Below are 25,897 nucleotides of genomic sequence, written 5' to 3'. Positions count from 1 at the left end.
TAGGCATGTCACCTAATCCCAATTGCCTCAGCAAACAAATAATAGTCTTTCTTTTGGGGTTCTTGGTAGTAGTCACTTAATATTCAAGTTTTTCAATCAACAAAAAAATTACCTTTATCATGTGGCAAAGACATTGAACTATGAGTTACATAAATGATTCTTTCCTTAAAGGAATTTGGGGAAATGACAATCTACATACCAAAATAGAAAGTACTGTAGCAGGATTTGAAATAGGTCTTAAGGGTTAGATAAAGTAAGAAAAGGCATGGGAAGGTGGAAGGTCTTACAGATATCAGGACATAGGCCAGAAAACAAAATGGTGAATTTAGGTCATTTTGGCTAAATGTAACATGTTAGGATATGAAGAAATTATAATTAGAACAGTAGGTTGAGGTCTTTTTTAAGGTTCAGAATAAAAGGTTAAAGGTTTGCCTTTTTATCTTGGTATGGAGTTTTTTAAAAAATGCTTTCCCATTCAATTCACTTTTAAGGCAAAAGAACAGTCTGGTAATGGAAAGACCTAGTACTAATCCCAGATTTACTAGGGAATTTCAGTGGCTCTACATTTTTGAGATATGGACAAGTGATGAAAGCCAGCAGCATATTGAATGGAGATAGGGAGGCTGGGAAAGAAATAATCCAGGCTTTTGCAGATGATGTAGTAGTTGCGATAAAGTCATGAATGAGGTTTCTACCATTGGAGTTTAATATCAATCAAGCAACACAAAATTTACAGTCAAATGAAATTAAAATTTTCAATCCCAGGATATAACTGTCATAGAAAAAAATGTGATTTATGTAATATTAAGTTGGGGGGAGGGGAAAAAGAGTAACAAAATGAACATAATTTCTAAATAGAAAAGTAGACTGATTCCATAACCAAAATTCAAGTGATATATCTAAGATACTATTTTTAATTTTTAGAAATTTAAAGAAAAGAGATAACATACAAATGTTAACACATCAAATACACTTACATTTTTTTTTTTTAGAAATTGAAAGATGACAAATGTAATACAAATTCTTTCACTTAAAACAAAGTTCTCAAGCCACCATTACTACACTGAAATTCCTTTAAAAGTTCAACTGTTTCCCAGTGTTCTTAGTGGCAGTAGTAATAATAAAAAGTTAACAAATTCCTCAGTTATTTAGGTAGTGCACAAAACTTGGGTAACCTTATAATGGAACTGAAATAAAAACACATATGTTTAAGTCAAAGTCAAATTATGGTTCAATAATACATATTATATTATAGTCTTGATACCCATAGAAAACATTTTTTGTTGTTTTCTAAGTATGTCATCTAGCCAGTTCTTTACATGTCAATATAAATAAAATCTATCATGGGTTTAATTTTTTGAAAATCTTGGGTAGAAGACATAAAGGAAAAGAAAGGATATTCTGATTTTACACATCTTAAAACAAATAATATTCACTTTCTCACCAACTATTAAACAATATTTTCAATCACCACCTACTGAATTCTGAAAATTTTAATATGTTCATAACAACTTCAGTTCACATTTTCTTCCAAGACATGACAGCTAATGTTCTTAAGCTAAAACAAATACATCACATTAATCTTGATGCTGAGTCAAAGTGGATCAATGGATTTTTTGGGACTTTAAAGGCTATTAGAGAGGAAATAAATATAGTGGAAGGAGACTGGACTTGTAGTTATGGGGCCAATCTAGGCTCTGTCCCTTATAAGCATTGTATGAACATGTTCGCTACCCTTTCTACCTTTTTTATAAAATTGGGGTAACACAGTTGCATTAATATATCTCTCACAGAGCTTCTGTAAGAAAAGTGCTTTGTAAACTTTAGAGCACTACATAAAAGTGAAAATACACCTTAAAATCACATTAGCTTTTTAAGCTGTCATAATTACCAATAATTCATATTGAGCTTAATCTAGCCCATCATTTTATCAAGTGAAATTAAGATTCTGCTACCTATGAATTAGCTAGCCTATCAGCTCTATCTTGTAAACACACCTCTTTGTGTCTTTAATGAATTTACTAATAAAAACAGAGCTAAAGACAGAGTCATTTGGTATGTTGCTAGAGTTCTGCAGGAGAACAATTGATAATTTGATCATTCTTTGCATATAGTTTTAACCAGCTATGAATCCATTTAACTAGACTGGTATCCATATTTTTCCATCTTATCTAAAAAGTTAAATGCCTTACATTTTGGAAATTCAGATACAGTTGCAACAATACCCAGATGTAGTAATCTTGTCAAAACAAGGAAATGAAACTAGTTTGGTATGACATTTTAAAATAAATCTATGCTAGATCCCAGCAATTTTGTTTCTTTTCTAATGTCATTTACCATATTCACATCCAATTATCTACAATCTACTCCTTTCCTTCTTTGAAAGAAGACAACACACAAATATACAAAATCTACTTCCTCTTGGCATTAAACCTTTTCCTGGAGTTTTAAATAGGCGGGCTGACTTTTAATCTTAAAAAACAGAAATGTTCAAATAATACTGTGATGGTATATTTGCGTTATTAAAATCAATGTTATAAATTTTTCTTTTTAACTCATGTATCCTTAATATCCCTGAGAAGCTTAACCAAAGAGCTGAATGAAATTGTCAAAATTTCAAGTTTAACTTATATTCAGATTCTTTGGAGCTAATATCACAAAATCTTTTTTTTTTTTTTTTAAACAGCATTGTTGTCTCTGATAAATTAATTTTAACGGAAAGTTAAACTTTTATATTTTGAGTGATCGATAAGACAGGAAATTTGGTGACAAATTACCAAGTTCATAATTCACTGTCTTTTAAGATATTAACCTATGCCAAAATACTCAAGAAATTGAAAACATACTGTGAAACTATCTTAGGTATGAAGTTTTGTAATCCTATGGACTGGTTTCATTTCTGAAGCTCTCCAAAAAACCCTAGTTTATTAAAAGGGTAACATTTTTTTTTTCAAAGGAACTTCAGAGAGCAATATTTATGGCAGACAGTTACAAAAACCTGAAATATATGCAAACCAAAAGTTAATCATTTTTTTGTTACAGAAGATGTCAAAATTAAAAACAGCAGCTCCTCACTACCCCAGCTTTCATTTTGTCCAGAGTGTTATATATTCTGCTCCAGAATGGAGAAATAGAGTCTTAGAATCTTCAAAAAGGTTGACATTTTTATTTGATCCAGTCAAAAGAGCTCAAAATCAAGAGCTTAAATGAGCTATTCTCAAAAACCCACAAAATATTCACTCCTGAAAGGTGAAGATTAACTCTCCTGTAAAGAAAAAAAAGAGTTTCAGTGGATTTTGGTCCAGGATATAGATGTCTCTTTTTATAACTGTAACAACTTTCATGAGAAGGACTAATTGAAATGTGAGTTATTATTATAAAGATGAACAATGCTATACTGCTGTTCTGCTTTGTATTTAGAAATATATTAAAATCTGATGGGTATAATAAAGTGGAACTTTGCATTTCTCTATTAATGATTTGGAACATTTTCTCAAGTGACTTTTGATAGCACAGATTTCTTTCTTTGAAAACTGTTTCTTCTTATCTTTTACTGTTTATCATTGGGGAAGACACTTATTTTTATAAATTTGAATGAGTGGGACAGCTAGATGGCACAGTGGATAAAGTACCAGCCCCGAAGTCAGGAAGACCTGAGTTCAAATCTGGCTTTAGATAATTAATACTTCCTAGCTGTGTAACCCTGGGCAAGTTACTTAATCCCAATTGCCTCAGCAAAAACAACAACAAAAAACAAAAATTTGAATGAGTTTCCTAAATAACTTAGAAATAAGACCTATCAGAGAAACTTGCTGAAAAACACATTCCCCATTTACCTGTGAGGATGACCAGGGAATTCACCTCATCATTTCCTACCTGCAGACTTCCTGGATTTCACTATCTCCAGAAATTCATCTTTCTGCAAGATGCATAGTCTACTATGAAAACTTTTACCTTCTCTGATCATTTCTCCCCTTGACTGCAGAACTTCATTTTCCCACTTCACTCCTCACCAACATCACTGAACCCCACCTACACTTACAAGGCAGCTTCATTGGTATAGTATAGTTTGAGATCTGGTACTATTAGTTCTCTTACCCACTTCCCCTCCCCCCCCCCCCATTAATTACCAGTCAAAATAAAGATCAAAAGAAGTGATTGAGCGAACTATTTCCCAAAAATCCACAAAATATTCACTCCTGAGAGGCCGAGATTAACCCTCCTGTAAAGAAAAAAAGAATTTAAATGGATCCAGATATTTAACTTTATTTTTATAACCACAAACAATAATTTGGATAATCAGAAGAACAATTAAATGAGCTATCATTTAGATTGTTCTTTCAGATGAATTGTCATTTTTTTTTCTGTCATAAAAAATAAACTTTGGGAGGATATTGGATAAATTTAGCAGTATTGTCATTTTTATATTTTTATTACACTGGCTTAGCCTATTCATAAGCAATTAATATTTCTCCAATTATTTAGATGTCAATCTGGGTGAAGTATTTTGTAACCCTAATTTTCTATCTTCTTTTTGGACTTTGTTTATAGAAATGCTGAATGGATTTATTATATATCCCACAACTCTGAAGATGCTGAATGTTTCAATTAGTTTTTCAGATTACTCTTTAGGGTTCTCTAAGTAAACCATCATATTTTATGGAAAAAAGAAAAAATTTGTTTCTCTTTGCTTATGGTTATTCTCTTGATTTCTTTTTCATTCTTATTACTATAACTAGCATTCCTAGTGCTGTACTGAATAGTAATGGTGACAATAGCCTTATTTTTTACTTCCAATGAATTTCCATTGTAATACTAATTCTTAGTTTTAAATAGCTATTAACTTATATTAAGAAAAGGTTCATTTACTCCTTTGCTTTGTAGCTTAAAAAACCAAAAAAGCCCCAAAAGGAATTGTTATTGCATTTTGTCGCAAGTTTTTTCTCTATCCATTGAAATAATTGTGGTTTTTGTTGGTATTGTTATTAATATGGTTAATTACTGTTATAATTTTCTTTATATTTAATCAGCCTTGAATATAAATCTATTTGTCACAATATATAATCTTTGTGATATGTTGCTATAGTCTCTTATATTTTATTTATATTCATGAGAGATATTAAGTTCAGTTTTCCTCCTTTATTTTTACTCTCTGGTTTAGGTATCAAGACTATATTTGGTCTTTGTGCATGAAATTTTTAATTAAAATATTTTCTCCATGAGGAAAAAAAAATAGAAATCTATTCTCCCTGACTGTGGCTCCTCAGTACTTGAATTCTTTATTTCTGTCTGCTTGCAACATTTTTTACCCTCTATCCAAGCTGTTCTAAATTTTGGCTATAACACACTTGGGAGTTTTCATTTTGGGTTTCCTCTAAGAGGTGATCAATGGATTTTATTTCAACTTTGCTCACTAGTTCTGAGGGAAATGGGAAATTTTCTTTTATGAGTTTTATGAAATGTAATGGTTAGGCTTTTTTTTTTTTTTTTTTTGTCAGAGCTTTCTGGTAGTCCAATGATTCTTAAATTATGTCTCTTTATTCTCTAAGTTAGTTTTTAAAATTCTGAAGCAATTTTTTCTTGGGACATGTTTGTATCTCTTATTCCAAGCTACTCTTCCATGGGTCTTTTTTTTTTCCTCTAGTGCTCTCACTTGGTTTTTAAAATCACTTTTAGAAATAAAAACAGAAGAATTCTTTGCTCTATCTTTCAAAAATCCCAAAATTCTAGATGAACTTGTGTCCAAGCTGTGTTTTCCTTTGAGATCTTTCTTATAGATTGCCTTTTTAGTTGTTTCAGTCACCATAATATGGTATATTAACTTTGGGTATAATAACTTTTTTCAGGGAGAGGAGGAGAAAGGAGGAGGGTGGAGGGTTGTTCATTCTTCCTACTTTCTGTTTTTTGACTTTACGTTAGGGTCAGATTCTGTGCCTGCAATACTTCAGCATGAAATTTTGTTTTCTTGACTCTCATACTTTCTTGGGATATCAAGTGCCTTATTATTCAAGGATTTCATGGATATTTTAGGCCGGGGATTGAGGTTTCAATGCTCCTAACAGGTGTAATCCAGGTCAAAGTCTGATCACTGCCCTCTGTGCCTGATCTACAAATTACTAATCTAGTTCTGGATCCTACTGTCTTGTCTCTGGTTGGAAGTATCAATAGGCTGGGGCAGGAATGAGACACTCTCAGGCACCGGAAAGCTCTGTGGGTTCTGAATGACCTAAACACAGGCTCCTCTCCCCTTAGGTTATTTTGCTGTAGGCTTTACACTGGGTTGAAGGTTAGAACTGAGACCCTGCTCATTTCCTAAGTCTGAATCACACAACTTCTGAACTTGTTAACAGCTTACAGATTGTGACTGATGCTTATCATGGACTGTCATCCCTCAGTTTAGCCCACTCCTCAGTCAGACCTGAATATGTGATTCAGAATTGTTCAGTAAGCAACAGAGATAGCACCTGGCACCTGTTGCTTCACCTTGCACAAGGTGAGGGTTCTGTTGGGATTCTTGCAAAAAACTTTAAAAAAAAATTTTTTTTTGCCTGTAACATGGTCCTGGCTAAATTCCATTCCCATAGACCTCTCACTTCTCTATTGCCAACCTGGGCTGGAAAAATGATTTGCTGTGGGTTTTTTTTCCCCCCTTGAAGTTCTCTATTTGATATGTTTTCTAGATTTTTATGGAAGGGTCATGTTGGAAGAGTTGGACTAAATTTCTTTATGCTATTCTGCCATCTTGGTGCCATCTAATAATCAACAATGTTGTATAGCACTGCCTCAAATTTGCTAGACATGGGTTATATTACATATGAAATAGTGATGATAATTAAGAATAATACATTTCAATACCTAAGTTTCATTTCAATAAAGATTCTAACAACAATTTAATAAAATTGGCACTAACACCCACTGACTGGAAATAGGTCTTTGGGCGAATAATGATGAAATAACTACAGAAGCTCAACAGGAAAAGTAAGATATAAAAAACCACTTAAAAAGAAGTGTTTGTGCTTGAAATGGCACATTATACCTACCCAAGCATTCCTGACTCTTTGGTCTTTATGATGTATAAGAACATCAATAATGTATGGAACATGTTATTCCTATCCTGAATTTAGAAAAAAAAAAAATTAAGAAAAAATTTATGAAAATTCAACCTTGTAGGCAAGTATAGCAATATTTCAATACTTTAGTTCCCAATAATTAAAAAATGTTAAATTCAGATACAAAATGAGATTTATTTCCTTGTACCCTATAGGAAAACAGTCTTCTGCAAAGCAAAAGGTTACCTAGCGGTGGGAAAGCAAGAAATATAACTAGCCTATATTAAAAAAAAAAAAAACAAAACAAAACACCCAACAATTTTTCCTACTGTCTAAAGATTTTTAACATTCAAAAGATGCACTAATTATAAATATTTATTATCTACTATTTGGCAACATTTTATCAGACTTTTAAGTTACTGTATATGTGTTTTACTGGAATTTGGTAGCGATCATAAATTAGGAATATAGTTATATGTAAAAGGTCTTAGTAAACATGATAGTGGAAAAAATTGTCATTAGTTATAAATATAAATGAATTTTTGGTGCTTTGTAGTAATGCATTTTTCTTTAAGTAAAACATTTCTTAGTAAACGTGAATGAATATTTTTTCAAAGTCAAAGTAGTGCATCATTTACAAAATGCATGTATGATAAAATACAAAAGACAAAAATACCTTTGGAAGACTGTAGACATGACGCTGATAAATTAGCTCATAATGGGGAGGATTAATATTGCTCTGGTAGATGCAAAAAACATTTTCATTTGTAATATCTGCAGAATGTCAATTTGAAAAAATAAAGTTAAGCTTAGAACAGAGATATTCCACCTAAAAATCCCAATACCTCTTTTCAAAAAATTTCTCTACCTGGTTTATTTGGTGTTTGAACAAAGTGCTGAGAAGTAAAAGTTTTTCCATCAGGATACTTAGGATGTGGAGGTAGTCTAGAGTCAAGGTAAGTGCAAAATACATGCATAATAATCTGTAAATAAAAGTAATCAGTACAGAAAATGGCCATCAATAATAATAAGATTCACCATTAATTTGGACAATGATTACAATGGAGAGAGACCTAGGACAAATTTTCTTCTACAACTTAGATCTTCTCAAAAAAAGGCATGATAATGCTATTATAAATGATTAATATTTGATCTATGCAATTAATAATAATAAACTAATATTTTTGATAATTGGTTTGAACTTAAGCCAAGCTCACATAGCTAGAAAGGATGCAAATTAAGAACATATATATGTAATTTCTAGCTATTGCTTTAATATAAACATTTTAAATTCTTATTATGAGATAAAACAATTTCTTGAGCATAGAAAAATTTAATCAAAATTATTTAAAACCCAATCATATTGACTCACAGCAGAATCAGTGGGCAGGTCTGTATCCCATTTTCGTGCTTTGAAATCCCCGCCTCTATTCCATCGGAATGAGCTCATACAACCACCTTGGGAGAGTTCTATGATTGGATAGAGTTGATATAAGATGATTAAGAGGCAGTATCTCTTCAGAAAAGTTTTCTTTAAAAACAAAACAAAAAACTAAGTCCCAAAAAGATTCCTAAAAGTTATTTAAAACAATGAAAACCATTTTGCAAAACCAATTTTTAAAAATATTACTCATAATACTGATTTTCTTTCACAACTTAAGTTTTTTGCAAGAATCCCAGCAGGACCCTCATCTTGTGCAAGGTAGAAGTAACAGACAAATTGTCAATATTCACCACCACTAGAGGCTTCACATCTATGTGAACACAAGCTCAGAGGCTGGGGAAGAATCTTTATGTCTCAGTATCAGAGGAGCTAATGATTTTCATGGTAGCTTACTTTTTATTAAATCATACTTCCCTGCTATTAAGGAGGCAGAGTAAAAAAGATCCAAGAAAGAAAAATAGTAACATTAAAGATGACTAAGTTATTCTAAGAAATACAAATCAGTTAGGAGAAATAGCATTGAGTATATTCTCCTCTTCTGGTGAAAGACATCAAGGAGTGAGTCCATCTTTAGTATTCTGGAGAAATGATGTCTAAATATTCCAAGTGCCTATATATTTGTATATAGAAAACTTAATTTTTCTATACTGGTGACTAAAAAGCTTTCAAACATAGAGACACACAATAAAAAGTAGCAGGATGTAAAGGGGAAGGCAGATGAAAGCAGCTGTAGGTGTTAGTCCTGCTCCTCTAATAGTCTCTCACCTGGCAACAATGCTATGGAGCAGATACTGTTCTCTTTGATAGAGAGTCTTTTCACTTGAAGTTTAATGTATACACACACACGGACACACAGACACACAGACACTCTCACACTCTCTCTTCAAGAGAGGTAATATGGTAAAAGTGAAGGATAGTCCTCTCTGACACATATTAAGTGTGACCATGTTCTCACTGCTTCCGTGTCCCAGTCTAGAAGTAACAGACAAATTGTCAATATTCACCACCACTAGAGGTTTCACATCTATGTGAAACTTCAGGTACGATGTCTTGTAACAGACTTTGTCATCCAAAGATGTAAGCAGGGAAGTATGATGTCTTTGGATGACAAAGTCTGTTACAAGACATCGTACCTGAAGTTTCTGAGAAACCAGGGTTACTTCTGTGTCACAATGATGAATCAGAGTAGGACTTTAGTGAAGAAAAATATACAATTACACATATGACTAAGGATTATTTCACAAATATTGGATTTCCCACCCCCCCTTTATCTTTCATGGCTTCTTTAAGGTAATAAAATAGCTAATTTTCAAAGGTTTTTTTTTTAAATCTTCAAAATAATATTTACCTTTGATCCTTTCAAATAAGTATTCCTGGTTTGGTGTAAGGTCTAGATATTGCACTATAGTATTCAAGGTTGGAATGAGAGGGGCTTTGACCAGGGCAGCTTGTTTCAAGCTAGTAATACTGGCTTCTGAAAAAAAATAAAGGGGCAGGGGAGAGAGGAAATTCTATTATAACAAAAATCACCTATCACAGGTCATTATGATGCAAATCTATTTAACATCTTTAAAGAAGTATCTTCAAATATTTTATTTTTAAATTATTACAGAATGGGATTATGGTTTGTCTTGGCAGCAAGAATAAGTGACTGTCTACTGACTTATTACATCAGAAGAAATGTTGACAAATAACTCTTTCATTTACAGATTATCACCTGAAGACTGAAACTATAAGCAATTAGCCAGAGAAATTTTATGCAGTTATGTATCAGAAAAATCTGCATCATAAACATACATTTAAATTTATGACATATTTTTATTGTTAATCTCTTAGTGGATAATACTTGAAAACTTGTACTGACAACTGCCTCTTGTATTAATAAGTGGTTATTTTGTAAATAAAAAAATTTAATCAAAAAAGGGTAACATACTAAGCCATTAAAATATTAAAAGACAAAAAAGGCAAATAGATTTGAAAAACCACATTGTAGGGTCAAGAAATGACTCTTGGAAATACATTATGTATTTTGGCAGTCATATTTCTGTTTATAGTCCATAGAAAACAAAATGGCTAAGGAACACCCTGATTATAAGAAAGAACTACTGTATAATACAAAACAATCTAAATATTTCTAAGAGCAATTATTCAGAGATCTGATTCAATCCAAAATTCTTAAGATCTTACAATTTCATCTGAGTATGTACTCCCTCTCCTGATGAAGACCGCAATCCATTTCTAACTTAGTAGCTGTCATTAAGAACTGCTTTAACAAAAAACTGATCATTCTGTGGCCAATGTGGCAATGAACCTCTGAATTTAGACTAGATCACACACAATGGAATCTATTATCAGGTGCTATCTAGAAGCTGTTCAATTTTGGTTCTTGACTAAGCTTCCATTCTGTTGGCATAGCCTTCGGGAACCAAAGATTGGTTAGCTCCGTGCCAAGGAGTGAAGCTGGACTTCAGTTTTATTGCCTTTTGCCAGAGTACATGATAAAAAAGAGGACATAGCCAGCTGAAGTACCGCAGTCACTTTTCTTTTCTTTTTTTAGTAGATGAGAATCTAAATATAGCTGATTTAAAAATTACCAAGATAATACATTCATTATACTATTGGGTTAATGAAAAGTGGCATATTTTAGCACAATTTTAACAGTGAATCAGTCCCACTGAAATTTGGAGCTCTAACAGACTCAGTTTTATGGTAGAAAATGTCATGAAAGAAGAATCAACATATAGTCTGCCTAAGAATTTATTATAATAATAGCAAAAGGATAATTTAAAAAATAGTTTAAAAACTCCCAGAGGTTTTCAATTTGTTTTAGTTTAATTGCTTTTCTCAACAACATTTGGGCATTAATGTCATCCTTCCCATCCCCCAACCTCCAATGTCAGTGCAGAGGAGTGAAATCGGCTAAATAACCTCCTCACAATATAGAATTTTTTTCTAATAAGGTCAAGAAAACAGAAATACCCATATTTACTTTTGATCATACCTCCTATCTGTAGCTCTGGGCAGCCCATTCTTCTCATTTGTGTACTGACAGAATCAATTTCCTGAACAAGTGGCACTAATATTGTCTCGTTGATCCACTATTAGAAAAAATTAAAGTAACATGATAAAGAACTAAACTATAGTTAACTACAATACACCATTTGTGCATACTGTAGATAAACAGATTTATTGCTCTGAGAAGGCAATTGTCGAAAAGGTTTTAGAACTAAAGGCTTCAAAACTACTTTTCAGAGCAACAATAAATTTTAACTCACTATTAGCTTTTGAGACAGAATATCCAAGGAAAGAATAAATTCTAAATATTCTAAATTATTTCTGTTCACCAAGATTCCAACTGTAGATCCTGCTCTCAGAGCTCTCCCATTTTCATTTTTTATTTGATGAACCCAGTTTAGATGGTACTCCTCTGTCAAGCCTTTCTTGATACCCTTTATTATTAGTGCTCACCCCTTTCCAATATTTCATATAATATTTGTATATGTGTTATATTGGTCCAATAAAATACAATTTTTTTTTCATGGTAGAATGCATTTTTCCCTTTCTTTCCTCAATGCCTAGCAGAGTGCCTTGATTCACAGGCACTTAATAAGTGTTTATCTATTATTTTGTGCATAGAAATTACAATTTTTTTTTTTCAATTTTGAGTTTCAAATCCTCTCCTTCCCTAATCCAATGAGAAGGCAAGTGATATATCAATTACACATGTGAAGTTACACAAAACATTTCCATATTAGCTATACTGAAAAACAAAAAAAAGCAAATAACTGTACTTCACATTCAGAGACCATCAGTTCTCTTTTTGGAGGTGGATATCATTATTCATGATGAAACTTCTGAAACTGTCTTGGATCACAGTGTTGATCAGAATTGCTACATGTTTCATAGCTGATCACTATTTACCATATATTGTTACTACTGTATGCAATATTCTCCTGGTCCTGCTCATTTCACTTTGCATCTGTTCATATAATTCATCCCAGATTTTTCTGAAAGCATCCTGCTTTAAATAGTATCCCATCACAATCATATACCACAACTTATTCAGCCATTTCTCAATTGTTGGGTTATTTCCTCAATTTCAAATTCTTTACCACTACAAAATGAGCTGTTGTGAAAATAGATCTAGTAATGGTGTTACTGGGTTCAAAGAGTATGCCCAGTTTTATAGTTCTCTAGGGACAATTCCAAATTGTTCTCCAAAATGGTTAAACCAGTTCACAACTCCACCAACAGTACGTCAGTGTTCCTATTTTCTCACATACCAATTAGCATTTTTCATTTTCCCTTTCTGTCATGTTATCCAATCTTATAGATGTGAGATGGTAACTGAAAATTAGTCCATCCACAAATATTTCATTTCAGTCATGTCTGACTCTTCTTGATTCTGTTTGGAGTTTATTTGACAAAGATACGTAAGTAGTTTTGCCATTTCTTTTTCCAACCATTTTACAGATGATTTGTAGGTTTAGGTTTAAGTGACTTGCCCAGATCAAGGTCACACTGCTAATAAATGTCTAAAGTCAGATTTGAACTCAAGAAGTAGACAGGTTTGATGCTCTATCTACCCTATGACTTAACTACTCTTATCCATAATAGTGACATATTAACCACACTTTGTATTAGAATAATGACAGAACTTACATTTCTAAACTTGGCAGTCCATGAATCCATATGATCAAGAAGTTGTCGATTCATAGTCACTCTTGCCCACACCTACTCAAAAACAGTAGTATGTGCTTTGAAAAGGACAATCAATGTAGAAAGGGTTTACCAGAGACCATAGTAATTTTCATTTCTACAACTTTAAAAATATCTACGCTGAGAAAATCTTTAACTGGTATATACAAAGATCACCATTTAAATTACTGTGGTTCTGATTTTTCATTTGTAAGTACTTATGAGTTGCTCTTCATCTCTAACTTTTTAAATGATCAAGTTACAAGTACAAAAACAAACATATATAAAAGAAACAAAGTAACAAAAACTGTACAACTAAGTAAACGAACAGATACCAGTATATGCCAACTATAAGGCAGCAAACATGATGATTGAAAACACTTTTGATTAGAGTAGTTTCTGCTGACAAACATAATAAAAAGCACAACCTGATTCAGTATAAGGCACACAAAGAATACCAGTCCATTATCTCCAGGGACTGCTTTTTTGCCTTTCTTTATATCTCTAAAGCTTGAAATTATACCTGGCATATAGTAGGTACTGAATAAATGTTAGTTGGTGAATAGTAAATTTTCTATTTTTTATCAAGTATGCCAGACAATGATTCCTGTTACGGTATACTTATAACTGATTTTTAAGTAGGGCTCTCAAGTGCACAAAGCATTTTACTCATTTGGGCCTCACAAAATAATATCTATCCAATCAGGTAGATATTATAGGTATTATCATTTTTATTTTAGAGACTCTTGATCATATAATTAGATTTCAGGAGAGAAAAAATGAACCCAGGCTTTTCCAACTCAAATTCTAGCACTCTATCCCTATTTCCTAAGTTAAAAGTTGACATTAAGATATTTTAAAAAGAATAAACAAGAACTTTTTAGGATCTGCAATATAAAGCCATCATTTTTTCATTTACCTCTTCTGCAGCCTGTTTAGAACCAAGGTCTGTTTCATCCTTGTTAGCACTTGGGGCCTGAGACCTGCAAGCCAGCTGGTATTGAAATTTCTTTAGCGTCTGTGCGTAATCACCCATGGAACGACTATAGTTCCAGAAAGTAGGACTGCTAGAAGGTGAGGTAGAATCTGTACTCCCTATAATCATCAATTTAGTAAGCATCAGTTTGTTATAATTATTGTCACAACAGGTCAAAAGATGAGTGTCCACTATGTAACATTATGATAGGCCCTATGTTCAAAGGAACTATCCTCGCTGAGTCTGTAACATTTCTCCCCCCAAGTAAAAAGCAACTGCTGAGACTAGAGATTATATGCTTACTACCATATTTCTTCTTTTGCCCCCATATTTACTTCATGACATAATTTTTGTGTGTTTTATCTTACTCTAGAAGGCTGTAAAAGAGCTGGGGCTCTGTATCATTTTTACCACTGTATTCTCAGCACAAAGCTCTATACATAGTGAAGTGAACTGGGGACTATATGTCAATAAAAAGTGAGTTATTTCAGCTCATAGAATCATAAAATTTAGGAGTTCAAAGAGTCCCTGGAAAAATCTAGTACAACCTTACTTTATAGATGAGGAAACAGAGACCCAGAATGATTGAATGACTTGCCCAAAGTTCCACAGCTAGTTAACAGCAAATGGGGCTAGAAACTCTTACTGCTTACTCTCTCAGTTTTCCACTGTCTCCCAATGCCTCCCAGAGAAAATGGCATATTCTTTTGGTCACCCTGTATATTGAAAAAACAAATACCACAATCCAATTTTATTATGACTGAATGAAATCATTTTCTTTTACCCAGCTGGACCCTATGTTGCTTCTCTTCTTCCCCTCGAAGAAAATTGTCCAGGGTTCTGAGATCTGTCATATAGTCTTCTTTGCCAGTTGGAGAGTTATAGACAGTCGGTGAGGCACGGAACCGAGATCTCAGGCCAGAGCTCTCTGCTGGACCAATGGTAGTAGGGTATGGAGAAGAACTGGGGGAAGGGCTATAACCAGACACCTATTTGGAATAAGAGATTTGCTTTAAAAGCTAAAACCAGTATAGAAGACTTTTTTCACCTCTTATTCTAATTTAAAATGAAGTCTCTTTCATCTGGATTTACATTACAAACTCCTATTTCTCTAGTGCTTAAAGTTTTGTAAAGTATATTCCTAACAATGAGGTAAGGTGGTCCAAGACAGAATAAAAAGACATAAAGATCATTAAATAAACTGAGAGAAGATTATTGCTGTAAGTTATGGTAAGTTACTACTCCTTTCATGAAAAATAAAAATCCAAGTAGAATTTGCCAGTATTCGAATTGGAGATGTTAAGTAATATAATATAAAGGTGACATCAAAATAAGTTAAGGAGGACCTATACCAAATATATCATGTGCACAAGACTCGTTCTACCCATGTTTTCTAAGTGCTACCTCAAAAAACTTCCATTTTCACAAAATTCTCTTATTTGTTCCCAGAATCAGATTTAACAATTTTACTACAAACATTTGTTTAAAAAGTTAATCAAATGTAAAAATATATTTAAAAAACAACAATGAGAAAGTTTTATATCCAGGTACTGCTACTCTAATAATGGGCAATATAAAATACAAGAAAATGATTATTTTTGTGGTTAAGTTCCTGGCAATGCTCTCCAATAATATGCTTCAAGCAATCAAATATAGCAACCAAATATCTTCTAATGTCCATATCTCTTTTTTCTAGTCCTATCAAACCAAAATGATATGACTAGGACAAATACTATGAATACCTAAACAACCCTCATTATTCTGTGATTTGGAGAATGGCCATCAAGCTGGGTTGAAGAGTCCTAACTTTTGTTTTTATCTGGAAAAATGCTTAGATAAAACAAGAGGGCATGAAAGACAAGACTCTTAGAATTCTGCGAGGATACCCAAAAGTTTTGCAGAAGGAAGTAGGAAAATAGGATAAGTATAAAGAAAACAGGGGCTAAAGACATTAGTATTAAAGAGATAATTTTCTGTTTGTTTTAAATATGACTCTGTGGCAAAATACCAGCATGAAGAACACTGTACATTCAATATTGGAGATAGTGCTAAAATGTTTCTCTTTTAGTAAACAAAAGAAAAGGCTTACCTTATTATAACTACTGCTAGGCGAGTAGGTCACTCCAGGGCTGTAAGAACCACTGCCGCTTGATGACAGACCTTGAAGCTGAGGGCTATATCCTGTCATAGTAAACTTGGGACTTGTACTGGGAGAGCGAGATGGGCTATAACTCAGCACACTTTGACCCTGTATTGGAGGAGAGGGTGTGGAAGGAGGGATATTGTTTGCCACCAATTCTCGTGGAGGAGTGGTTTGCACAACTGCAACAAAAAGAAAATGTAAAAAATAGAAGTGAGCAGCCTTTGGTATTTAATATGCTAATTGTCTATTTCTGGGGAGTCAAAGTCAGAAAAGGCACTGTTATTTTAAAAAAGAACAAAAACTACATTATACCCAGACCTTAATTTAGGAGCTTAAGAATTATGGTATCTTAAAATTCTAATAAAAAGTCAATGTTATAATAGTAAAAATGTCTGAAGAATAGAACCTTAAAAAGTGTCAACAAAATATTCAAGAGAAAAAGTTTTTAGGAGATAAGATTTAAATGGTTGGGGTTGTTTTCTCTGGTAACAAAACAATAAAACAGCTTATATTTCTATAGGCACTTATTGTTAATTGTAGAACAGGATAGCAGAAAATCATGAACAGTTCTGTTTAACCAAACAGTAAAATGTCCACAAACAAATTTATAAAAAGCTAGATTACTCGGCAAAACATTTACAGTGAAAGGACAACAAATATGTAGAAAATAGGACAGATTTGTCTGCACCACCCATCACCAAGGAACCACATGGGGCTATCAGTGCTTGATGTGCTATGAGGAAGTAGAAATGGCACTTGAGAAAATGAAGTCAGGAATAAATGGATCACACCAAGTAAATACAGAAGAAATACATGCTGGAGACAATACAGATTTGAAAATATTAAGAGCTTATATTGAGGGATATCTCAAAGTGGGAGAATATAAGCAATTAGGGGAAAATATCAAGAACAGTATCAGTTAAAAAAGTGTCTGAAAAATCAACATACTCAGCTCTTATCTCATTTCTTTCCTGAGCTCTATTTTCTTATCTATTATTATCCTTTCCTAATTAATCAACTGCATGACTTATAGACACTTCAAACTTAGTATGTTCAAAATATAATTAAATTCTGTCCCAAATATATAAATTATTGTCTTCTACATTTAGATTTAGATAAGGGTAAGACAGGGACCCTGAAGATTAGATGGTCATCAAGACCAAGATTTTTGAAAAGGAAACATCTGAAAGTAAGAGATATCTGTTGCTTATTTTATTAAGAAATACAAAACACTTACCAGCTGTTTTCAAACCTAAAAGTGTTTGCTGTCCAGGACTGATGACCAGACTTGTAGGTGCTACAGTGTATTTGAAATACCTCCAGAAATCAAATAAGGCATTCAGGCTGAAGAGAGATGCAAGTGCAAGCTCTGGAATGAAACACGAGGTAATTAAAACACAAAACAAGCACCCTACAACCATCCCAACCAATTTTAATAAAAAACAAAACTCTAACTTGTAAAAAGAAATAACAGCTCACTTGTACATTCCATTATTGCTGCCAGCCTAATTTTCTACTAAATAATGTACACAACAGTATAGCATATACCATGCATTATCCAGAAAAATTAAAATGAATTTGCATCATTTGAACATTCCATTCAAAAATTTTTTTTTTCAAAAAAAGTCAAATCTGAATTGCATTTTTACTTAATTTTTATGCAATAATAAACAAAAGTTACATCATAATACAGGAATATCTTACCAATATACCAGAGGGGCCAATATGTAATATTGTAGTATGAACTTAGTAATTTCCCAGTCCTGAAAAAAATAAAAATTATTTTAAAATATCTTCTAAAGTCTAGAAAATATTTTCACACAGTTAAAAATTTTTGTTCTTATTCTAGTTAATGGACTTACATTTCTGTATATATCATTCCGGCCATAGAAACATTTAAGAGTCCCCAAGCTAAAACCACTTTCCTAGCTTCGGTCTCTTTTCTCATCTTGATGGTTCTGTCAATGAGGGAAGCAGAGGGACTCTGTTCTCTATGCATCTATTTGGAGACAAAATTAAGGGAACACCATTGTTAAAACGTTTTTTTAGAGAGGAGTTGTTTTGGATTCAGAGCTAGATGGGTAGATAGATTCAAAAAGAAGTTGTTAATGGTTCAATATCAACATAGCAGGAAGTTTCCTGTGAGTATCCCCAGATCTGTGCGCATCCTGTGCTTTTAATTTTTCAAAAAATTAATGAAGGACAGAGGCATAGCTACTCATCAAATCTGAAGATTACAAAAAACTGAAAGGGACAGTTTAAATACTGGATGACAGAGTCAGGATTCAAAAAAATTTCTATTGGGCTAAATCTAAGATAATAGATTTTTAACAGGGATAAATGTAAAAAAGTCTTACACTTGGGTATAAAAAAGACAAATTCCTAAGATAAAGAAGGAAGATAAAGAAAGACAGCAGTTGTTCTGAAAAAGATCAGAGGGTTTTAGTTACTAAAAGCTCATCAGAAGTGAGGTAAAACAACCAAGAAACAAAATATATCTTGTTCTGAAGGAAGCATAGGAATGTAATAAATATACTCTCTTCATGCCAGATGTTAACCTCAGTACTATATTCAATTCTGGGCACCAGGATTTAAAAAAACTATTGATAAACTGAACACTATCCAGAGGAGGTTGGAGATCAGGATGGTGAAGAGCCTTGAGTCTACATTAAAGTAGGATTGATTGAAGAAACCGATTATGTTTAGCTTAGAGAAATGAAGGCTTGGATATATAACAGCTGTTTTTAAGTATCTGAAGGGCTCTCATATGGAAGAGCTAGATAGGGTGGTTAGGACCAGATTTTGCTGGGCTTTAAAAACTAAAAAAATTCATATTTTACTTTGCAGGCTATAGGAAGCCATTGGAGTTAGTTGATTAGGAAAGGCACATGGTCAGATTTCTGCTTAAGGAAAATTAGTTTGGTAGCAGTTTAGAGGATGCACTTGAAAGGTTTGAGACACGAGTCGAGGAGAACCATTAAAAAGCTATTGCAATAATAAAGGTGTGAGTTGATATGAGTTCAAACTAAGGTAGTAACTGTGTGAATCAAAAGAAGTTAGATGGAAGAGTCACTGAGAAGGTAGGAATGTCAAAATCTGGCAAGAGACTGGGTATATGGGAAGAGGGAGAGAGTGAAGAGCCCAGGGTAATACTGAGATTATAAAACTTTAAGATGCTGGAAAGATAGTGGTGCTTTTTTATAGAACTGTGGGGAAGTTTGAAAGAAAAGAGTCTATGGGGAAAGATATTAAGTTCAATTTTAGATATGCTGAGTTTAAGAAGTTTAAGAACATCCAATTTGAAATGTCTGATAATTGGTAACCTGACACTGTAGCTTGGGGGAAGAGAATAGAGCTGGATATATCATTCTGGGGGCCATCTGCATAGAGATGATAGTTAAAGCTATGGGAAATATTTTGCATACTTCACATGTAGAAGGGTATCATATTGACTGCTTTCTCAATCGGGAGAGAGAAAATTTGGAACTAAAAAAGACAATTCTAAAAGAGGAATTCTAAAATATTTTTGAGCAACATTTTTTATTTATTTATGAGTTTTTGACATATATATTTATTTTTATATTTGTTTATTTACATTTACATTTATATATTTATACAAAATTTATATTTATAAAAGATTTTGATTTCCATTTTTTCTCCCTACCTCCCCCTTCCTCCTCAAGATGGCAATCAATCTGATACAGGTTATATCATATTAAACATATTTCCATATTAGTCATGACAATAATATATTGTTAGAATTAGTTGTATAGTTTCTCAATCTATCTTCCTTAAATTGTGTCGCTATTTAAAAAATCAAAAATCAAAAATCCTACAAAAGCTGATGAATACCAAAAGGTCCAGGACAGTATCTTGGGGAAGATCTCTAGTTAAGGCACTGTGAGGATGAAGAAACAATAAAAGACATTGAGAAGGAGCAGTCAGACAGATAAGGTGTAAACCAGGAGAACACAGCATCATGAAGATTCAAGAAGAAAGCATATCCAAGAGGGGAGGGTGGTTAATAGTGTCAAATGCAGCTTTTAAGTTGAGAATGTTGAGAACTGAGAGATTATCAGAAGAGATCATTGGTAACTGGAGTTAGGGTTGTTAAATGTACAAAGAGTTGGAAAAGTAGGTCGAGGCCTGGTTACATAGGTTTTAAAAGCTAAACAGTTAATTTTTTATTCCAGCAGCAACAGGAAGCCAATGAAGTTGTAGTCACATGATCAGATCTATACTGTTCTATCTCCATGTTCATGAACTCTGAAATTCTTTTAACTGATCATTACCTTTTAGCATTTCATCTTTGCCTATGCCTAAGTCCTAACCCTGTGCTTCAATCTCAATATAACTTCCATTCTCTTTCCTTCTCAGTTCTTTTCCAAATCATCATTCCCATCACTGTCTACACTAGCCTTTCTTCCCTATCTTGAGTGATTATTCAAAAAAATCCAATTCTATATGAACTTTTATTCTCAAATTCCTTGGCCCCTTTCTCTTATTGCTCCCAACCTTCAATTATGTCCATCATCTACCAGTCCTTTCTTCCTATTCACATGGTGCTGAAAAAAAATCATATTAATTACTAACTGGGTCTATTACAAATTTATATTATAATGTAAATAATATATATATGCATATATAATAATAATATAATCTTAAATGGGGGCCATATACATCCTTATGTAAATTTTATACCTCCCTAGTAAATTTGTTGTTCCACTCATCACAGCAACTATTCCAAATCATTTAATTCCCTTTGAAGCCTTTGACTGCATCTTTTCCCTTAGTCCTTTCAGCTAAGGATCTTATTTCAGAGAAAGACTGAAGCCATTCATTGACAACTCCCTCTTTCTTCCTTCCCTCTCAGTACTTCCACCTTCACTTAGTTTTAGTTTTAAGGGATGGTCCTTTGTTTTTACCCAGGCAAAAACTGCTCTAAAAGTACCTGATCCCATTTCCTCCTCTCTTTTCAAGCAAACTGCTCACATCACCTGCACTTTCAGTCTCTCCCTATCTTATCTTTTTGTCTACTTTCCTGTTATCTATAATATGATTTCCCCACCGTTAAAAACCTCCAATTTTATCCTATCATTACGACTAGCTATCCTTTCATTTATTAAATTCTTGGAGAAAGTAATATGAGTATTTCTTCTAGTCTTACTCTCTTCTAAACACTCTCCAATCTGGTTTTTGATCTCATCATTCTACTGAAATTACCCTCTCTGAAAGTTACTAATGATTTCTTAATTGCTTGTTTTAATGGCCTTTTCTCATTCCTCATTCAACATTATCCAGCAGCACTTGACACTACTTATCACCTTCTCTTAGACTCCTCTCTGGTTTCCATAATATATTGTTCTTCTTGATTCTCCTCCAATCTATTCTTTCTTTTTAAATCTGCTTTATGAGTTTTTAGGATGACCTCCAAAGCTCTAACCTGGATTCTTTTCTCTTCTCCAGCTATATACACTTTTATATGGAAAGTCAGCTGCCATAGGTTAAAAATAGTCTATCTCTAGGGAATTTATTTCCAGACCTATCCAATCCTAATCTTTTTCCTAAGATCAGTTCCATATCACCAAGAGTTTTTTTGGACATTAATATCTGGATGTCCCATAGGATACCCATAAGTTCAACATGTTCAAAAATAGAACTCATTATCTTTCCCGTCTCCTAACTTTATTGTTATTATTAAAGGTACCACTATCCTCCCAGTCAGCCTGGTTCATAATCTTAATGTGTTATCTTTAAATTCTAACACTCTCCCCACATATCCATTTGTCATCAAATTCTACCTTCACATCTCTCTAAAGATACCCCCTTTTCTCCATTCACAAGGAGATGTGAAGTACTCAGTGCTTATCACTTTTGGCCTGTTGCAGTAAGCTTTATATTGGTTTTGTCCCAAATCTCTTCTTATTCTAATGCATCCTCCACTCAGCAAAGCTATCTTTCCAAGAATATGTCACCACTCTGCTGGCTCACTGTTTACCACAGAATTAAATATAAAGTCCTCTCTTTGGCATTTAAAATTCTTGGCAACTAGGTCTTTTTTTAGCTTTCCAGTTTTATACTTTTACTCTCCTCTACATATACTACAATTTAGCTACACTGCTCTACTTGCTGTTCCTATAATACAATATTTTTATCTCCACTCAACACTTTTTGCACTGGCTATTCCTTATGCCTGCAATTATATATTGTAGCAGCTTGACATTTCTGATTCTCTGGCTTCCTTCAAATCTCAGTTCAAATCCTGCCTTCTGCATTATGTCTCCCTTAGTGCTAGCTGGTACCTTTCCATGAGATCATTTTCCTAGATTTTGCCTATACATATCTCATTTGTACCTTGTCTCATCCATGAAAACGTTCATCTCCTGAGTATTAGAGATCTCTCTTACTCTGTAGGAAAATAGGAGATATGGGAAGGGGGGAGAGTGATAAAAGAGAGGGCACATATTGGGGGAAGGAGTGGTCAGTAGCAAAGCATTTTTGAGGAGGAACAGGATAAAAGGAAAGGATGGGGGGGGGGAGAGGGGAAATACAATTAACAATAATAATTGTAAAAAAAACTTTGAAGCCAAATTTCTCTGATGTTATTAATGTTCTATGGGAAATGATGAGCAGGATATTCTCAGGGGAAAAAAAAACCAAACAAACAGCCTGGAAAGTCCTCCATGAACAAAGTGAAATACACTGTTTACAAAGTAATAGCAATGTTCTGGGATGACCAGCTGTAGATGACTTGGCTATTCTCAGTGGTACAATAATCCACAACTACTTTTAAAGACCTATGATGAAAAATCCTATCCATACCCAGAGAAGGAACTGATTGTGTCTGAATACAGATTGAAGCATTCTCTATCTCTCTAAATTTTTAACTTTATTTTTCTTGAGGATTTTTATTTTCATTAGGCATGGGAGATCTATGTTTTCAAATCAGAATTTTATGGAAATATTTTGTATAACTTCATATGTGGTTTCTTAATTGTGGTTGGGGATAAGGGAGAGAATCTAGAACTCAAAAATCTTAAAAACAAATGTTTAAAAAATTGTTTTGAAAGTAACTGGGGAAAAATCAAATAAATAGATAAATAAATAAATGTGAGTTCTTTGCAGCAAGCCTCAGTCTTTTTTTGGTCTTTTATCTATTCCTAATGCTTAGCACAGTGCCAGGCACACAAGTTCAATATTCTCTGTGAATATTTGTGTATCAGTTCTTTCTCTTAAATAGAAAGTAAACTCTTTGAGAGTAAGGCCTATTTCAATTTTTCTGTTTTCCAGAATCTAACACTAGGTCTGGAACACAGTGGCTATTAAAGCTCACTGTTTTTAACTAGTTACTTAGTTTAAAATAGTCAAGGTTTCACTAGCAAGTGACAAGAATCACTCCTTCCACTGAACCTCAGGAGATCTCAGTTCGAATGTTCTTGATTTTTTTTTTGGGGGGGGGAGAGAGGGACGCAAGTGTCTCAGATTTCACTTTTTATGAGATACCCTCTGCACTGCCCCAAGCACTGACTCTTGAGCTACATTTATTGAAATGTATAGAAGAGCGTCTAAGTGGTGTAGTGGATAAAGCAATGGTCCTGAAGTCAGGAGGACCTGAGTTCAAACTTGATCTCAGACACTTAATTCCTAACTGTGTAACCCTGGGCAAGTCACTTAATACCAATTGCCTCAGGAAAAAAAAAAAAGAAAAAAATGTACAGGAGAGTTTTATATACTCTTAAGAGTGGTAATAGAAAGACCCTCATAAATGTTCCTTATTGTTGTTTACCTGTGTCCCCATACCCAAAATACGCTGTTTCTGGTGAGGGACACACACACACACACTTTTTTGGGGGGAAGATAATAGCAGTTGACTTTTTATACTTTATGTATACAGGACTTGATTTGAAGTCTACGCTTTAAAGTAGATACTAAGGATATTATCCTGCTTTTATAGACAACTACAAATTCGGCTGAGAAGTTTGACGGCACTGTGCATGAGCGTTAGTTATCACTGTCAGAAGCCGGGTCGGAACTGGTCCCGGTGCAGGGCGGGAGGAAGGGAAGGACAGGGAGCGTGGTGCGACTCACTTTGGCTTAATAATACACGGGGTGACGCACTCCAGTGCCCAAGATGCTTAAGAGCCCTGGCCCGAGGAATCAGGAGGAATCGAGGTCCAATTCGGCCTCCGATGCTTCATAGCTGTGTGACCCTGGGTAAGTCACCTAACCTCTCTGCCTCAAAGGCTTCCTTGGCCTCTGAGCTTGCGCCTAGCTCCGGTCCTAGGATAGTTAGGCCTTCACGTAGGCGGCCTCAGCTCCTCCTCACACCGAGACGTCCGCCCTCAGCCGTCCACGCCACAAAGCATCAGCTAACTCAAACCATCGGGGATGACTTGGCCTCCTCCCTAAATCAGCCGGGCATCCGGGGACCCGCTTCAGTCCCTCCGGAGCCCTCCCGCCCTCGCTTCAGCACAGCCCGCTCGCGGCTCCCCTCAGTCTCGTGCGCCTCGCCGCCCCCGCGCCCTCCCCGGGACCGAGCCTCCCACAAGCCCGGCGGAAAGCGGAACCTCCGTCCACTCCCTCGAGAGGAAAAATAAACGAGAATACACACATAAACAACTCACCGTGCTCAACTTCCCGCAGCCGTGTCTCGGCACTAGTTCTCAGCGCGCCTGCGCACAGTCACGTGAGCTCGCGGAAGCCCAGCCCCGGGGCGTGGGGCCAATCACAACGTGAAAATTGGACCGCGGGAGCAAGGTGGAATAGAGCGCGGGAAGGGAGGGGGCCGGGGAGAAAGGGTCCGACGGTGATCTCTTCTTGCGAGAGGAGGGAGCGTTGCCTTGGAAATGGGAGCGCGTGCGCGCACGTGTAGCTTGTAGGGTGGCGCCTGCGCAGTAACGCAGGATGTTACTGAAGGAGGCGGGCTGAAGAAGGGAAGGATACGGGAGGAACTCGAACAAGGGAAGGCTCTCCTTTCCTTGTTTATTGCTGCAGGGTTGGAGGAGGTCTACGGTCTACCTCAAAAACCTTGAACAGACTAAAGAGGATAAATAAAACGCACCGCGTTAAATTCAAATAGAAACAGATCCGCAAGTTTCTGGGTTCCTGGCCCTGCGACCGTTTGCTTTTCTCAGGTCTCAGTCCGATTGTCCTCTGGACTGATCCGGCCTCGGGCCCCATGGATGCTTTCCGCACTTTGAGCAGATTTCGCTAAATAGCTTTCCCTCAATGTTTTTAAACTAGTTACCTAGTTTAAAATAGTCTAGGTTTCATCAGCTAGAAATCGCCCTTTCCACTGTATAGAATCTCGAATGTTTTTGCTTTTTTTTGGGGGGGGGGGGCGGGCGGGATTGTCTCAGATTTCACTTTTTATTAGATACCTTCCGTCCTCCCCTTAAGCGTTGGTAAATGCAGATAGGCAACAGTTCTGCAATGTTAAGACTACTGAGAGGTTAAGTAACTTGTTCGGTTACACAGCCTGGCAGGACTTGTACTCACATCTTCTGATCCCGAGGCTGGAACAGGAGCTAGTTGCTATGCAAGGGAAATACCTCGAGATACCTGTGAGAAGAGAACATTTTGTCTAG

General features: G+C 34.8%; 1 protein-coding gene across 2 annotated transcripts; it reads right to left on the bottom strand.

The window, feature by feature from the left end:
* Positions 1-683: 683 nt before the first annotated feature.
* On the bottom strand, positions 684-25,330 carry TMEM209 (transmembrane protein 209). 2 transcript variants are annotated; one of them, XM_052000259.1, is made up of 16 exons: positions 24,935-25,330; positions 18,173-18,309; positions 18,015-18,073; positions 17,548-17,679; positions 16,257-16,489; positions 14,952-15,156; positions 14,111-14,286; positions 13,156-13,227; positions 11,495-11,591; positions 9,842-9,967; positions 8,422-8,519; positions 7,918-8,032; positions 7,726-7,823; positions 7,041-7,114; positions 4,131-4,222; positions 684-3,265 (listed from the first exon to the last, which is right to left on the bottom strand). In XM_052000259.1, the coding sequence occupies exons 2-15, from the start codon at positions 18,307-18,309 to the stop codon at positions 4,168-4,170; spliced, it is 1,677 nt and encodes a 558-aa protein (XP_051856219.1). In that variant the 5' UTR covers positions 24,935-25,330; the 3' UTR covers positions 684-3,265; positions 4,131-4,167. The 2 variants fall into 2 exon arrangements, with proteins under 2 accessions (XP_051856219.1, XP_051856220.1); XM_052000260.1 differs by lacking the exons at positions 18,015-18,073; positions 18,173-18,309; positions 24,935-25,330 and adding an exon at positions 17,790-17,817.
* Positions 25,331-25,897: the final 567 nt, after the last annotated feature.

Source organism: Antechinus flavipes, chromosome 5 (genome assembly GCF_016432865.1).
Source record: "Antechinus flavipes isolate AdamAnt ecotype Samford, QLD, Australia chromosome 5, AdamAnt_v2, whole genome shotgun sequence".
Taxonomy (NCBI): Eukaryota; Metazoa; Chordata; class Mammalia; order Dasyuromorphia; family Dasyuridae; genus Antechinus; species Antechinus flavipes.
This window is presented reverse-complemented; position numbering and strand designations above follow the sequence as displayed.

Excerpts from the sequence above, each read along its gene's own strand:
- TMEM209 (XM_052000259.1), bottom strand. The coding sequence starts at position 18,309 with ATGCATAGAGAACAGAGTCCCTCTGCTTCCCTCATTGACAGAACCATC. Across the intron at positions 15,157-16,256 it reads CTAGCAGTAGTTATAATAAG|GTGTCTGGTTATAGCCCTTC; the intron begins GTAAGCCTTTTC and ends TATTCCAAATAG. Across the intron at positions 9,968-11,494 it reads CCCAGAGCTACAGATAGGAG|AAGCCAGTATTACTAGCTTG; the intron begins GTATGATCAAAA and ends ATTTTTTTTCAG.